Source organism: Puma concolor, chromosome C2 (genome assembly GCF_028749965.1).
Source record: "Puma concolor isolate L17-30 chromosome C2, mPumCon1.1.hap2, whole genome shotgun sequence".
Taxonomy (NCBI): domain Eukaryota; kingdom Metazoa; phylum Chordata; class Mammalia; order Carnivora; family Felidae; genus Puma; species Puma concolor.
In genome coordinates this window covers 49,969,414-49,982,654 of record NC_141675.1, presented here as the reverse complement: position 1 = coordinate 49,982,654, position 13,241 = coordinate 49,969,414, and the positions used below count along the sequence as shown (strand labels likewise).

At 41.4% G+C, this 13,241-nt stretch overlaps 1 protein-coding gene across 8 annotated transcripts in view; it reads left to right on the top strand.

The window, feature by feature from the left end:
• Positions 1-13,241, top strand: part of PLCH1 (phospholipase C eta 1) — a 221,855-nt gene that overhangs the window by 178,851 nt on the left and 29,763 nt on the right. For all 8 annotated transcript variants that reach the window (XM_086674568.1, XM_086674570.1, XM_086674569.1 and 5 more), the window contains 2 exons: positions 3,438-3,545; positions 12,693-12,854. In XM_086674568.1, the coding sequence (XP_086530694.1) occupies positions 3,438-3,545; positions 12,693-12,854 (270 nt within the window). The remainder of the gene's footprint in view (positions 1-3,437; positions 3,546-12,692; positions 12,855-13,241) is intronic.

Genomic DNA, 13,241 nt, shown 5'->3' with positions numbered 1-13,241 from the left:
TTAATTCCTGTTAATTTTACGTGTTTGGAATAAATCCACCTTGGATAGTTGTATTATTTTGATACCAAAAACCTAAGGAAGAGCAAGAGGGTATTAATATTCAAATCGGGTCATATTTTACTTAACAGCAATGTGTACCAAAAAACCAGATATCACAAAGGAGGCATGGGAAAGTCAAACAATGTAATTTCCTAGGAATAGTTTAATAGGGTCTCTAACGGAGGGCAGCAAATAGGAAAGATGTGAAATATTCATCTTTGGAATAGGTCAAAACCCATTTTTCTATCAGTTAAATGAAAATTACAGACTGAATTCATCAAAGAGGTATTGTCAGGCATTTGTATGTGGGACAGCATTTCGAATAAAAGCTCCAAATAATGTAAGAGATAACATTAAGGTCAATTTTCCTGAAATCTTGCTAAAGCAAACTCTTGTGGTAAAAACTGATTGCTGGGTTAGAAAGCTAAATGTCACCTTAGTAGCCTTGTAAATGTTTCCATGTTTCCTGTAGTCTTTAGCAAGCAGTCAGAAGGTTAAACGCGGAGTAAGTCCATTTGATTGAAATGCTTCCCTTTTGGACAGTGGAATTTAAGACATTTGATATGCACGGAGTCCCTTCTGCATAATTGGACTTTGGGTCATTTGTCATAGAATGTCCTAGGGCTTATGGGCACCAGGATGCACCAGCTGATCTGGGGCACTCAGTGGGAGGAGTGGCAGCAGTGTGGACTGTGAGCATATGAAGGCATCTAAGGTTCATTCGCTAGTAGTAATGTTCTTCAGACTTTAAGAAGATCTCCTAGATCTATGGACCAATGCATTTCCATTTGAAGCAAAAATAAAGGAATGGGTTTTCCTACGTACCTTTGTCATCAGAGCCACCTTTGAACCGAAAGGCACCATTTAGTGGCCAATTAACACTTTAGAGATTGACAAGTTGTGTATTATTATAATTATAATACACATGCTTTCCAAGTATATGTATACACACATATCTCCTGAAAAGTAAACAAAAGTTGGCTTTTGAACAAAAATAATAACAAACAGTAATTTTCCGTAGATTCTTATTGCCGAAAGAAACTGTAACTATTTGGTCTAAGCTTCTTACTTTTTACAGATGTGAATCACAGAGTCGTTACCATTCTTCTTGGGTCATATAGCTTAGAGCTGAATGGTAGCTACCATTCCAGTCTCTAGCAATACTTGTATGTATCATGGACCAATTGATCTAATTCTTGATAACTCCTGCATGAAATAGTATGTAAATCGGAAAGAGATCCCTAAAAGACAACTGTACATTCTTTGTTTGTATCTACTGGACCACAGCTAAGTTCCTTAAGTCACCTTAAGTTCTGCCTTAATTTATTCTATAATTTTCCTTAGATGTAACTGTTGATAAGAAGCATCAAGAAACAATGTTCTGTTGCATTGCGTTTCTTCCTATTTGCCTGGATAAATTACTTTTGAGAACCAGAAATATGGAAGAGTTGGTAAAAAATATAGCCCTCATATCTTTTAATTCAATTTTAAGGAAGGAAAATTAGGTTACCTATGGATGCTCTGAGCATCCATAGTAATGTGTTCTCCCACCTGCCACCACATTTAAATGAAGGGGAACTAAAGCTTGGTGCAGCTCCCTACTAGCTCATCACTGCTTGCCCATCACGGTTACACTTTTGTTTCCGTCTTGTGGTATCAGAACTGTTTATATCATTCAAGGATTATTACTCCTTACTTGCAGATGTTACTTCTCATATTTGGTAGCTCTGTTCTGCTGAACATTTAAAAAATATGTTGGCTTTGTTCTATTTCAAAGAGGGAATTGCTGTCATTATATTTCAAATGTCTTGTGGACAGATCCATCTTGGTTATCTGTCATTGTACCCAAAACAGAGTTGACTCTGAATAAGTAGTTGGTGGTGCATAAATGAAGGAGGTCATTAACTTGATGTCTTGTGTTCCTGAACACGTCTGGTCACCATTAGGTTGAGTACTTTATTTCTGATGCTGCTATATTAACATAGCTACTCTATAGTGCCCTCTAAAATAAAGAAAAATAAATTCATTTTATAGAAGTCTTCTGTATCAGAAAAGACTTAAATCAATATATAGACATAAATGCTTTAATTGTGAGCTGTTTTGTTATTAATGATACAGAGAAAGTTAAAAAATGTTCGCCGTATTTACTTAGAATTATATATACGTATGTATGCATGTATCTATATCTATCTCTACAAATGTTTGTGTGAAATGGAAAGAGTGTAGTTTTCACTTTGCAGATAGCACATACAAATAAGGAGTAAAATACATATCATTACAAAGGGAAATTAAATCTTACCCTTTCAATCCTATAAATGATCCTCTATACGTTGAAGAAAATGTTTAAGTATCCAAACCCCAAGACTTTAGAGTCTTAATAAAGATTTTGTGTTCATTATATAAATGATTTAATCAGCTTTGAAACTATCACTGTGCTAAGGACCCAAGGTCAAGAGCTCTGGGTATCAGGGAAGGTATAGGAAAATAGGGATGGAGGGGCGCCTGGGTGGCTCAGTCGGTTAAGCGTCCGACTTCAGCTCAGGTCATGATCTCGCTGTCCGTGAGTTTGAGCCCCACGTCGGGCTCTGGGCTGATGGCTCAGAGCCTGGAGCCTGCTTCCGATTCTGTGTCTCCCTCTCTCTCTGCCCCTCCCCCGTTCATGCTCTGTCTCTCTCTGTCTCAAAAATAAATAAACATTAAAAAAAATTAAAAAAAAAAAAGGAAAATAGAGATGGAGAGTTCTCTGAAAACCTGACTATGGTGGTGGTCCTGTGCATAGAAGAAGTGGGTGAGGAGAAAATCCAGCATGTTGAAGAGGGCCAATAGTGGTGTGGAGAGTGGGAGAATGAGAAGTCACTGGGGCTTGAGTTTAGAGAAGATCAGCCTGGTTAGCAGTCTGGGATGTTTAGAGATTTATCATTATTTTTGGCTGCCAAGCATATGAACATCCTTCCATGTTTAAGGAGTTCTCCCCATCCCTATGTTGTTTTTGTTGTTTTTTAAGTTTATTTATTTATTTTGAGAGAGACAGAGACAGTGCATGAGCAGGGGAGGGGCAGAGAGAGAGGGAAAGAGAGAATCCCAAGCAACCTCCACGCTGCCAGTGCAGAGCCCAAAGTGGGGCTTGAACCCACGAAACTGTGAGATCATGACCTGAGCTGAAACCAAAAGTTGGGCGCTTAACCGACTGAGCCAGCCAGCCGCCCCTACCCCCCATCCCTATATTTTAAGGAATCCCCTCCTAGTGGCTGAACATGCTAGACATTTTGGCTTTTGCAGCCTCTCGGAGCTAGGATGTAGGCACATGCTCTAGATGCTCCCAATCAAGTGAACCTGCCCCAAACATCAGACATGCACAGTGTTTTCATTTTTAAATTGGGCGTGTTGCTCCATTTCAGGGCAAGAAGTTGCCTTATCACCTTGGGGATGATGCAGAGGAAGGGGAAGTTTCTGACGAAGACAGCGCAGATGAAATTGAGGACGAGTGCAAATTCAAGCTCCATTATGTAAGTTACAGCCTTAGTTATAATTTTTACCCTCATTATGTTGCGGTAGGAATTACTGCTGTGTTGGAATCCTCACAAATATGGTAGCTGTGGTGCAAAAGGGATATTTGTTGAAAGTTACTTCGTTTTTGGGGAAACAGACACTTAGATGTTTCTTGAGTCAAGGATTTTTGTGTCTTACAGTTGGAAGGAATGTTCGTGATTAACCTTTCTGACCCTCTATCTAGGGACAAATCCTCTCCTATTACAACTTTGTCAAAACTCAGATTGCTGTTGGAAATGTCACAGTCTTTGCTGAAATAAACTGGCTTTAGCATTGTCTCCTCTGCCTCCTGCTGGCAACCTCACTATGCTGCTTGTCAAGGGTGGCTTGCAGAACCCAACGGCATGTGGTCTGCTCCTCTAGGATGCCCATCCTTGTCCTGAGAAGATACTTTGGATCAGAGGGTTTCCAAGCTCTGCCAGAAATAGGACTCTTGGATAAATCTTTAATTTGCCACATCTTGGATAAAATGGCATAGGGTAGTTTGCTGTCTGCGTGGTACTTCAGACCCCTGTCTGAGATCAAGGAGCTGCCTTCATAGAAAAGCATCATTTAGGCAGATAATCTAAAGGAAATGCAAACCTAGAGGAAATGTAGAACTTAAACAGATTACCCCCCCCACCTCCTCGTGGGGGGCTAGGATTTCTCACCTCTACAACTCATATGATTGTCAGGATCACATGGCAGCCTGAGAGTAACCCCCCCACCCCAGCCCGACATTAGTTTGTTACAGGGTTTGCAGTTTCATTTCTATGGATAAGTAGTATTCCTCTAAATATCAGAACTATTATTCTTCTCTCAAAAAAAAAAAAAAAAACTAGATAAATTTTGTACAAAATATTCAAATTTACACCATTGCCCTGAATGCAGTAATTACATTGCAAAAAACAGTCCATTCTCTTTGAAATAATAGTAATGAGTATGACTTCCTATAGTTACCAAAGGGAGCCGGCATTATTACCAATGGGACATAAGTACAGTGACAGCTGTTGTCTCAGTAGACACTTTTTTCTTGACTCTAATGCAATTTAAAAAGGATGAAGTGGGAAAGATTCAGCTTGAACTGAAAAGGAAAAATTACCATCTGTATTAATCTGTTCCCTTTTATAGTTTATATTAGTGCAGTCAAGTACCACCAATAGGGCTATAGTCATAGAAAATTAATCTAAATAGATTTACATTAGTGAAAATGGTTGATATATTAAATAGTTTATTTTTTACTCTTCCAGTTATTTACTATTTTTGTAATTACTTACATGCAATTATGGATAATGTAGCTCTATTTTTTAAGCTTTTATTTTATAAACCAAATTTTTGTCTCTGCTCTTCATTATTTTTGCATCTTTTTTCCAAAATCTCTTGATTAGCAGCTTCAGAGTAGTCTATCATTTGAAAGTAGGGAACAGAGAGGCTTGACTAAAGTATGTAGTTAGAAAATACTGTTTTTAGGGAAAATGAGCGATGGAAATTCAGCTATTACCACAACGTAGTCATTTATTGCTGAGTAAAACCCAACTTGTTTTAGATTCTAAATCCACCCAGTTATATAATTTTTCTTCTACTATCAGTGAACTCCTAACTTTTCATGTGAAGTATCTATAATTATAAATAGAGTTAGCTGTAGTTTTATGGAAACGAATCAGTAACTTCACCTGTGAAAATATCCAGCTGACCCCTCCCATCTTCAAAGCCTCCTAGATGGTTTCTAGGAAGCCATATAGGTAGATAGTTTAGAACATGATTCTGTAAAGATACGTATGATCTTTTATTTGGATTCTTTGATTTGGGCTTTAGTAAAAGCAGAGAGCACCTAACTTGTGACATTTTACAGGTATCTCTTTGCTGCACTCTAGGAGAGAAAATACATAAAGGAACCAATATTCCAGTGGAAATATATAAAGTTTTACTTCACTTTTTTGAATCTTTTTTTCCTGTTTTTGAGCTCTTCTGAGAAAAGGCAGTGCCATGTTTAGAAAACCAAAGTGTAATTCTGTAATCAGTCAGTTTATAGTCTTATTGTCTGCACAGGGTTCAGATGCCTTATCTGAGTGTTGAATGTAAATTGCCCGATCACATTTCTGCAAAAGAGGATGTACCGTGAATAGCTTATGTGAAACCAATAATTACCTTAGAGGAAGTTCTTAACCTCAGTTTTAAGTTAACAGAATGTGGTCAGATTTACAAATTATATCTGAATTATTGCAATAAATAAAAATTTTAACTTAGCATTCATGAATACCAGGTCACTGACTCTCACCAGACTTATACAAGACTCATGGGCATGTTCAACATTTTTTATTGAGCATCTCTTTTTGGAAATGCAGCCATCATGTTGTGGGTGTTGGGCACATATCAGTGAACAAAAAACACACAAAAATATTTGCCTTCATGAAGTTTACACGTTAATGGGGAAAGAGGGGATAAATAAGAGGTAAAACAAATAAATAACCTGTATAAGGTACTAGGCAGTGATAAGTACTAACGGGAAAAAAGTAAGGTAGGGAAAACATGTAGAAAGTGTGTATGTGTGTGTGTGTGTGTGTGCATGTGCATATGTGGGCATGTGTGTGTGGGTGTGTGTGTGCACATGCGCATATGTGGGCATGCACGTGTGTGGGCGTGTGTGTGTGTGTGTGTGTGTGTGTGTGGGCATGTGCATGTGTACTATGTAAAGAGTCTATTGAAGTTTTAGATAGGTTGGCCAGGAATGATCTCACAGAGGAGGTAACATATGAGCAAACACCTGAAAGTAGTGAAGAGTTAGCTGTGCTGATATATGGGGAAGAATGTTCCAGGCAGAGGGAACAGCAAATGCAAAGGCCAGAAACAGGACTTGAGGTTCCCGCACGTTACCTGGTGTAAAAAGCAGAGTGGGAGGCAGGACCCTCACACAGGTCTTCTTATTCCTCCTGGTCTATGGTTACTTCTAACTAAGGGATTCAAACTATACCAAAATTTTTTTGCTCGTTCATTCAATCTTTCAATTGTTGAATTAATTGAATCCTTTCGGTTTCTGCCTGATACATTTTGTGGCTTCAGCCACAGACAAAATCTGGCCCAATATATGTAAGCCCCATGGAAAAGCCAGTGTGTTCAGTGACTCAAGAATCACGCAGCTCAAAACACACAGGGGACAGTTTCCTTTCAACCACAGTACAGTTATCTAACAGATTTGATTCAGTGAGGCCAACTCACCATTATTCATTTTTACGGGATCCCCTAATGTCAATGTGACTTAAAGACTTTCCACCCCTATATTTCAACTTCAGTGGTGTTTTTCTTCTAATACTGAGTTATTCACTATCTTTTTTCTTGTGTTCTGTGAATCTATATTCAGCCAGCCTCTTAGGCACAAATATTAGCTGTCTTGTACATGAAGCTCACCCCATAAATACGAAGCCTTCCAACAAGTTTTAACCGAGCCCTTGTACAGTAACACGTAACTACTTCTGCACACCCTGTAAAGGACTCAGAACAGTTTCTGGAATATGACTTGTGCTCAATAAATAGTAGATATTGTTTGTAACAGGAAAAGCAGTAGCAGCACCATTATTGGTAATGTGAGTCCTGAGCTGGACCTTGAACAGAGGGTCCTCTAAGAGAGCTAAAGGAGCAGGCAGGAGACAGTAGAGGATAGTAGGAAATGCACACACTTGGATGGCTGAGAAGCAGCTGTTCTTTAGCCCAAGACCTTCAGATACCAGGCTTGGAAAGCTCTAAGGCCCTCACAAAGGGTGGCTGACGTATTATCCTTCCTGTCTCCAGATTTTAGCCTGGATGTGGAGAAAGAAGCACTTTGGGGTGGTGAGATAGTCCAGTGTTTTGTTTTAAAGTAAAGGTCCTCAGCTTTGGCTGCACATTGGAATGACAGGGGAGCTTTCAAAAATCCCAGTGCCCAGGTCCAACCCAGAGATTCCCATGGAATTGGTCTGGGGTGGGGTCTTGGATTTGGGAACACTCCCTGGGGGTTCTGGTGGGCAGCAGAAGTAGGGCACCACTGTTTGAGAGGGTCCCTCTGTAAGGGGCAGCCCCTCCAATCCAGTTCCTCCCCTTTCCTGCTGTCTCCCAGCCTGGGGTAGTAGCTGTGGTTCTGACCGTCTACTTTTCCAGTCCTTCAATTTTACACTGGAGAAAAAACAAGGAAGTGTTGTTTTTGGTAGATATTCCTAGGTCTGATTTACCTCTCAGAAACAGGAATTAGGAACCTGGATTTCTTCTCTGGTGGAAACTACTCCCAACCATCTTAAAGAGCTGCTTCCTGTCCCCCCACCCACACCCCACCCCCACCCTGCCCCCGGCAACTGCAGCATCCTTCCTCTACCACTGGCTCAAGGAACAAAAGAGTGAGATGCATGTGGCTTTCAGCTGTGGTTCCTGCTGCCACTGCACAGTGGCTAACAGGTCGAGGGGTTAAGTGTCTGTCTCAGCTTTCTTTCAGTAGTGCTCCTGGGTTCTAGGACCAAATGATAACACATTAATGAAACCTCAGCCACACGTTTATTTGTTCTCCACGGCTACTAATTTTCTTGTGCGGTACATCACAGAGAAGAGAAAGATCAACAGGCAGTAATATCATTCCTTCAGCAACTCCCAGTGTTTGGAGGATGTGAGGTGAATAATTAGAGCCTTTGTATTAAGCCTTCATTATTTCCAGCACCGGTTGGCCAGGCTTTGTATTTTTAGCTTTGCTTTGCTGACAGTGAAAGTATCTGGGCATAGCAGCCACAGTTCATCTCCTCACTATCTCTGGCTTCTGCAGCCCTGAGCCAGAAAAGGAGACTGATATTTATTTAGGGTATTCTATATGGCCTGGGCATGCTAGGAGCTCTCTGGGGATGCTGTGTATACCTTCTCTTTTGGTCCTCCCAACAAATGTGCTCCCTGCCAGGCTCTGGTCACTTGATCCGATGTGTTGACCTGGAATTCTTTTCCTTCAGAACTTAATAAGTAAAACTTACTATTTCCCACAGAGGGATTGTGGGGATATAGTTCCCAGGTGTCCTATAAGAATAATGGCTGTCAAGGGTCATCTGGGTGGCTTAGTCGGTTAAGTGGCAGACTCTTGATTTTGGTTCAGGTCATGATCTCATGGCTCGTGGGATTGAGCCCCAGCTGGGCTCTGTACTGATATCATGGAGCCTGCTTGGGATCTTCTCTCTCCCTCTCTGTCTACCCATCCCCTGCTTGTACATATGTTCTCTCTCTCTCAAAATAAAAAAAAAAAAACTTTATAAAAAAAGGATAATGGTTGTCAAAATATAAGCCTGCTCATGGTTAATTAGAGTCAAGAATTTATCTTTTTCTGTAACAGTATGAGAGGGATGGCTGCAGCATTATATGGTGAAATAGACACAGAATTTTGAATTGGAAGTCTCAGGTTCAAGTCCCAATCCAGCCATTTCCTAGGCATGTGTTTTTGGACAAGTTTTGAATCTTTCTGCCTCTATATCATGAATATAAAATTTGGCTAAACCTAGTGCTACCTTAAAGGGTGCTGGGCAGCTCAGATAAAGTATTAGTATATGACTGTACTTTGTGAATTTTAGCATGATATATAGTCTTAGTTGCTTTTTCTATATTTCCTTGTGCTTTTTTCCATGTTCATATGGATACTATTCTTATTGATACTGTTGGTTTTCTCTGCACCTTTACCCATGTTGGAATGCTGTCACTGTACTCTCTGTCACATTCGTCAATTCTTATTCATTGTAGGAGGTTGATTTGTGGCCACCAAAAAGCCTGTTCAAGTCTTAACCCCCTGGTACCTAAGACCTTATTTGGAAAAGAGTCTTTGTAGATGTTATTAACTTAGGGCTGTAGAGATGAGGTCATCCTGATCCATAACCAAGTGGGCCTTAAAAATCCAATGATGAGTGTCCTCATGAGAAGAGAAGACACAGCAGAAGCAGGGGACACACAGAAGGAGGCTATGTGAAGAAAAGAGGCCCTGGCTTGAGTTAGGCTGACAAGCCAAGGAATGCCAGGAGCCACCGCAAGTTGGAAGAAGCAAGGGAGGATTAGCTCTGCTGATACCTTGATTTCACACTTCTGTTTTTTTTTTTTTTTAATTTTCAATTTTATTTAATTTTAGAGCATGAGCAGAGGAGAGGGGCAGAGGGAGGAGGGGAGAGAGAGAGAGAGGGAGAAAGAAAGAAAGAAACAAGAAAGAAAGAAAGAGAGAGAGAGAAAAAGAATGAATCCCCAGCAGGCTCCATGCTCAGTGCAGAGCCTGACACTGGGAGTTGATCTCACGACCATGAGATCATGACCTGAGCTGAAATCAAGAGTCAACTGGCTCAACTGACTCAGCCACCCAGGCACCCCAAAGTTTCTGTTGTTTTAAGCTACCAGATTTGTAGTAACTTGTTACAGCAGCCACAGGAAACTACTATTCTCATCATCTAAGGGTTGGCTACAATTTCCTCTGCTCTTGGAAGTCTTTCCCACCCTCCCGGGAGTGGATGAGGTGCCCCTCCTCTGTATGCCCTTTGACACTCCTGACTTCTACCATTTGCACCTGCTTGTGTAGTTATCCATTCATGTGTCTGTCTTGTCCATGACACCGAGGGTTCTGAGACATTGGGGTTGTGCCTTAGTAATGTTTCTCACCTGGCATGTAACAGCTCAATGGGTTTGTTTTACACAACATGAATTTTGTTCTCAAACCCTCATCTTTGTTGAATCCCTCCCCAGCCTAGGCGTCTAGTACTGGGTGTAGGAACCAATGTGTCTGGCTTTTCCTCTGCAGGCCCCTGTCCTCCTTCTGCCCATGCTGCCAGGTTAGTATTATTTCTAAAATATTACTCAGATACGTACCTACCCAGAGACTTCGAGCAGCTCCATACCTCTTTAATCCAAGTACCTCTACCATCTGGCCCTAACATACATTTCTAGCTTTATCCTCCAGTACCCTCTTCTGTGAACTCGTGCTCGAGGAGAACTAGTCTGCTCCTGTGTACAGAGCACACATTATTAAGGTGAAACCTCGCCGGAACTATGGAGGATGGGAACCCCCCTGTCTTCCTCATTGTTGCTGAGCCCCAGACATGTCCAGCTCTTCTTGGACGATTTGTTGGTCGCTCGGGCAGGGATGCCATGCTCCTTCTCGGAACTGCTGTTGTACTGGATATCTGTGCTTTCATAGGCATCTGTAGCATCTCTGCAGGCACAGGCAGCATGCAGATCAGCTCTTTTCCATCTTTACATTTCCTTCAGGACCTGAGGGCCTCCAGTGAAGTAGAGTGCCTTGTTAACTAGATATATTAAAGACATTTGTGCATGTGATTTTAATACAGGGAAAGTCAGCAACCTACTGTGGTGGAGGCTTATTTTTCCAAATTTCCCTTAGGACATTTATATTGCTTCTCTCTTATAAGATTTTGTGAAAATGGAAGGCATTACCAGAAAACTACCTGGTTCTACAGGGTTTAAATATAATGACCTCTTAGTAACAAATGTGCAAGTAGAAAACAGGCCTTAAACTTTTGGTGAGGAATAGAGGCATTGTTCTCCTGGAGGAGGACCGCTCTCCTTCCCTGTGTCTGGGGCTGGCCTCCAGCAGGTGTCTGAAGAATTAAGCACAATTACTGGGTCTAGGGAGAGGGGAAAGGAGCTGAGGAGCCCAGGGCTACTGGTGTCGGGCAGAGCAAGGTGCCCAAAAAGCCGTGCTAAGCAAGACTTCAAGGAAATCTATGTCCCTTGTTCACCTGAAAATTGCCTAAGTTGTCATCTGGATGTGAGCATAGCTTTATTATCCAAAATATTTGTGATCTTAACATAATTATAATGATGAATCATAGCACAGGTCAGTAAGTGAGTTCTCTTTAGTTACATATTGGGATCAGAGATACCAAAGAAATTTTTATCTCAGAATAATTCTCAATTCCAAAGATTTCCATAGCATTATTTTCCCCTCAGTGAAGCAAAGTGATTTTTAAAAAATAGCATATTTTGGGTGCCTGGGTGGCTCAGTTGGTTAAGTGTCCAACTTTGGCTCAGGTCATGATCTCACAGTTCATGAGTGCAAGCCCCACGTCAGGCTCTGTGCTGACAGCTCAGAGCCTGGAGCCTGCTTTGGATTCTGTCTCCCTCTCTCTCTCTGCCCCTCTTGTGCTCACACACACACACTCTCTCTCAAAAATAAATAAACATTAAAAATTTTAAGAAAAAAATAGCATATTTTTTTGCTCAAATTTACCTATGTAGATATAGAAAACTTAGTTTTCAAAAACTCTCCTTTGCTTCCTCTCTATGTAAGGGTGTCTGAGTGGCTCAGTTGGTTAAGCGTCCGACTTCGGCTCAGATCATGATCTCACAGTTTGTGAGTTTGAGCTGTCTGTGGCACAAGACAGAGCCTGCTTCGGATCCTCTGTCCCTTTCTCTCTCTGCTCCTCCCTCGCTCATACCTGCTCTCTCTCTCTCTCTCAAAAATAAACATTAAAAAAAAAAAAAAGAAAGTGCAATGTAGCGGTGCCTGGGTGGCTCAGTGGTTTAGTGTCTGATTCTTGATTTTGGCTCAGGTCATCATGATCCCAGGGTCGTGAGATTGAGCCCCACATTGGGCTCCACGTTGAGTGTGGAGCCTGCTTGAGATTCTCTCTGTCTCTGTCTCTCTCTCTCTCTCCCCTCCCCTCCCCTCCCCTAACTTTCTGGGAGAAAAAGGGGAAGGGAGGGAGGGGGGACAAAGAAGGGAGGAAGGAAAGAAAAAGAAAGAAAAGGAAAGAGAGAGAGCACGCACGAGGATGCAGTGTAGCATGGTGGGAAGCATTTAGGAAACCTAAGTTTGAATTCTGCCTCAGCTACTTGCTAGCTTTGTAACCTTGAGCAATTTGATTTCTCTAAACATCAGATTCTGTATCCCTGAAAATAAAATAAGACCTTATAAGGTTCTTGAGGGTTGAATACAATCATAGTAATCATTATTTTGGTGGATCAGTGTGTGTGTTGGGGAGGGAAGGACCAAAATCGTATAACGTGCTTAACTTCTTGCTGGTAATTGAAAGATAATCAAATTATAAAAGCAGTGGTGGCTTGAATGAAGGGTGTGTTCTAACTGATTCTGTGTTTCTTCAGGGAAATAATTTACATTGCTTAATTCTTTGCAGAATAATGGGACCACTGAGCATCAGGTGGAGTCTTTCATAAGGAAAAAACTGGAGTCATTGTTAAAAGAATCTCAGATTCGAGACAAAGAAGATCCTGATAGTTTCACAGTGAGGGCACTACTGAAGGCCACACACGAAGGCTTAAATGCACATCTGAAACAGGTATACAATTCTCCCTTGGACTTGTCCTTCAACAGGAAAAAGAATGGACCTCATACTCTGTTTCTAATCATTTGTCATTTGTGAACTGCTTCTCCAGTTTCTTGCATTTCTATCCTCATCTTACTTGAGAAATGAAAATCTCCTATTGCAAAATGATGGGAGAAATTGTTAAAAGTGGATGGGCAGGGGTGGAAATAACTCAAATACTGCTTCACTGGGATCCTCAGGACAAAGTGCGGTGGCCCTGGACCCATCTTGCCCTGCCTGCTCGGGTGTGGGAGGAGCTCGAGCCCACCACGTGCATCACCCTCCCACCTCTCCAGCCAGTCATCCGCTGTGCTGCATTGATTGCACCTCCTTGAGTGTGTCTTCCGTCTGTCTTCTTCC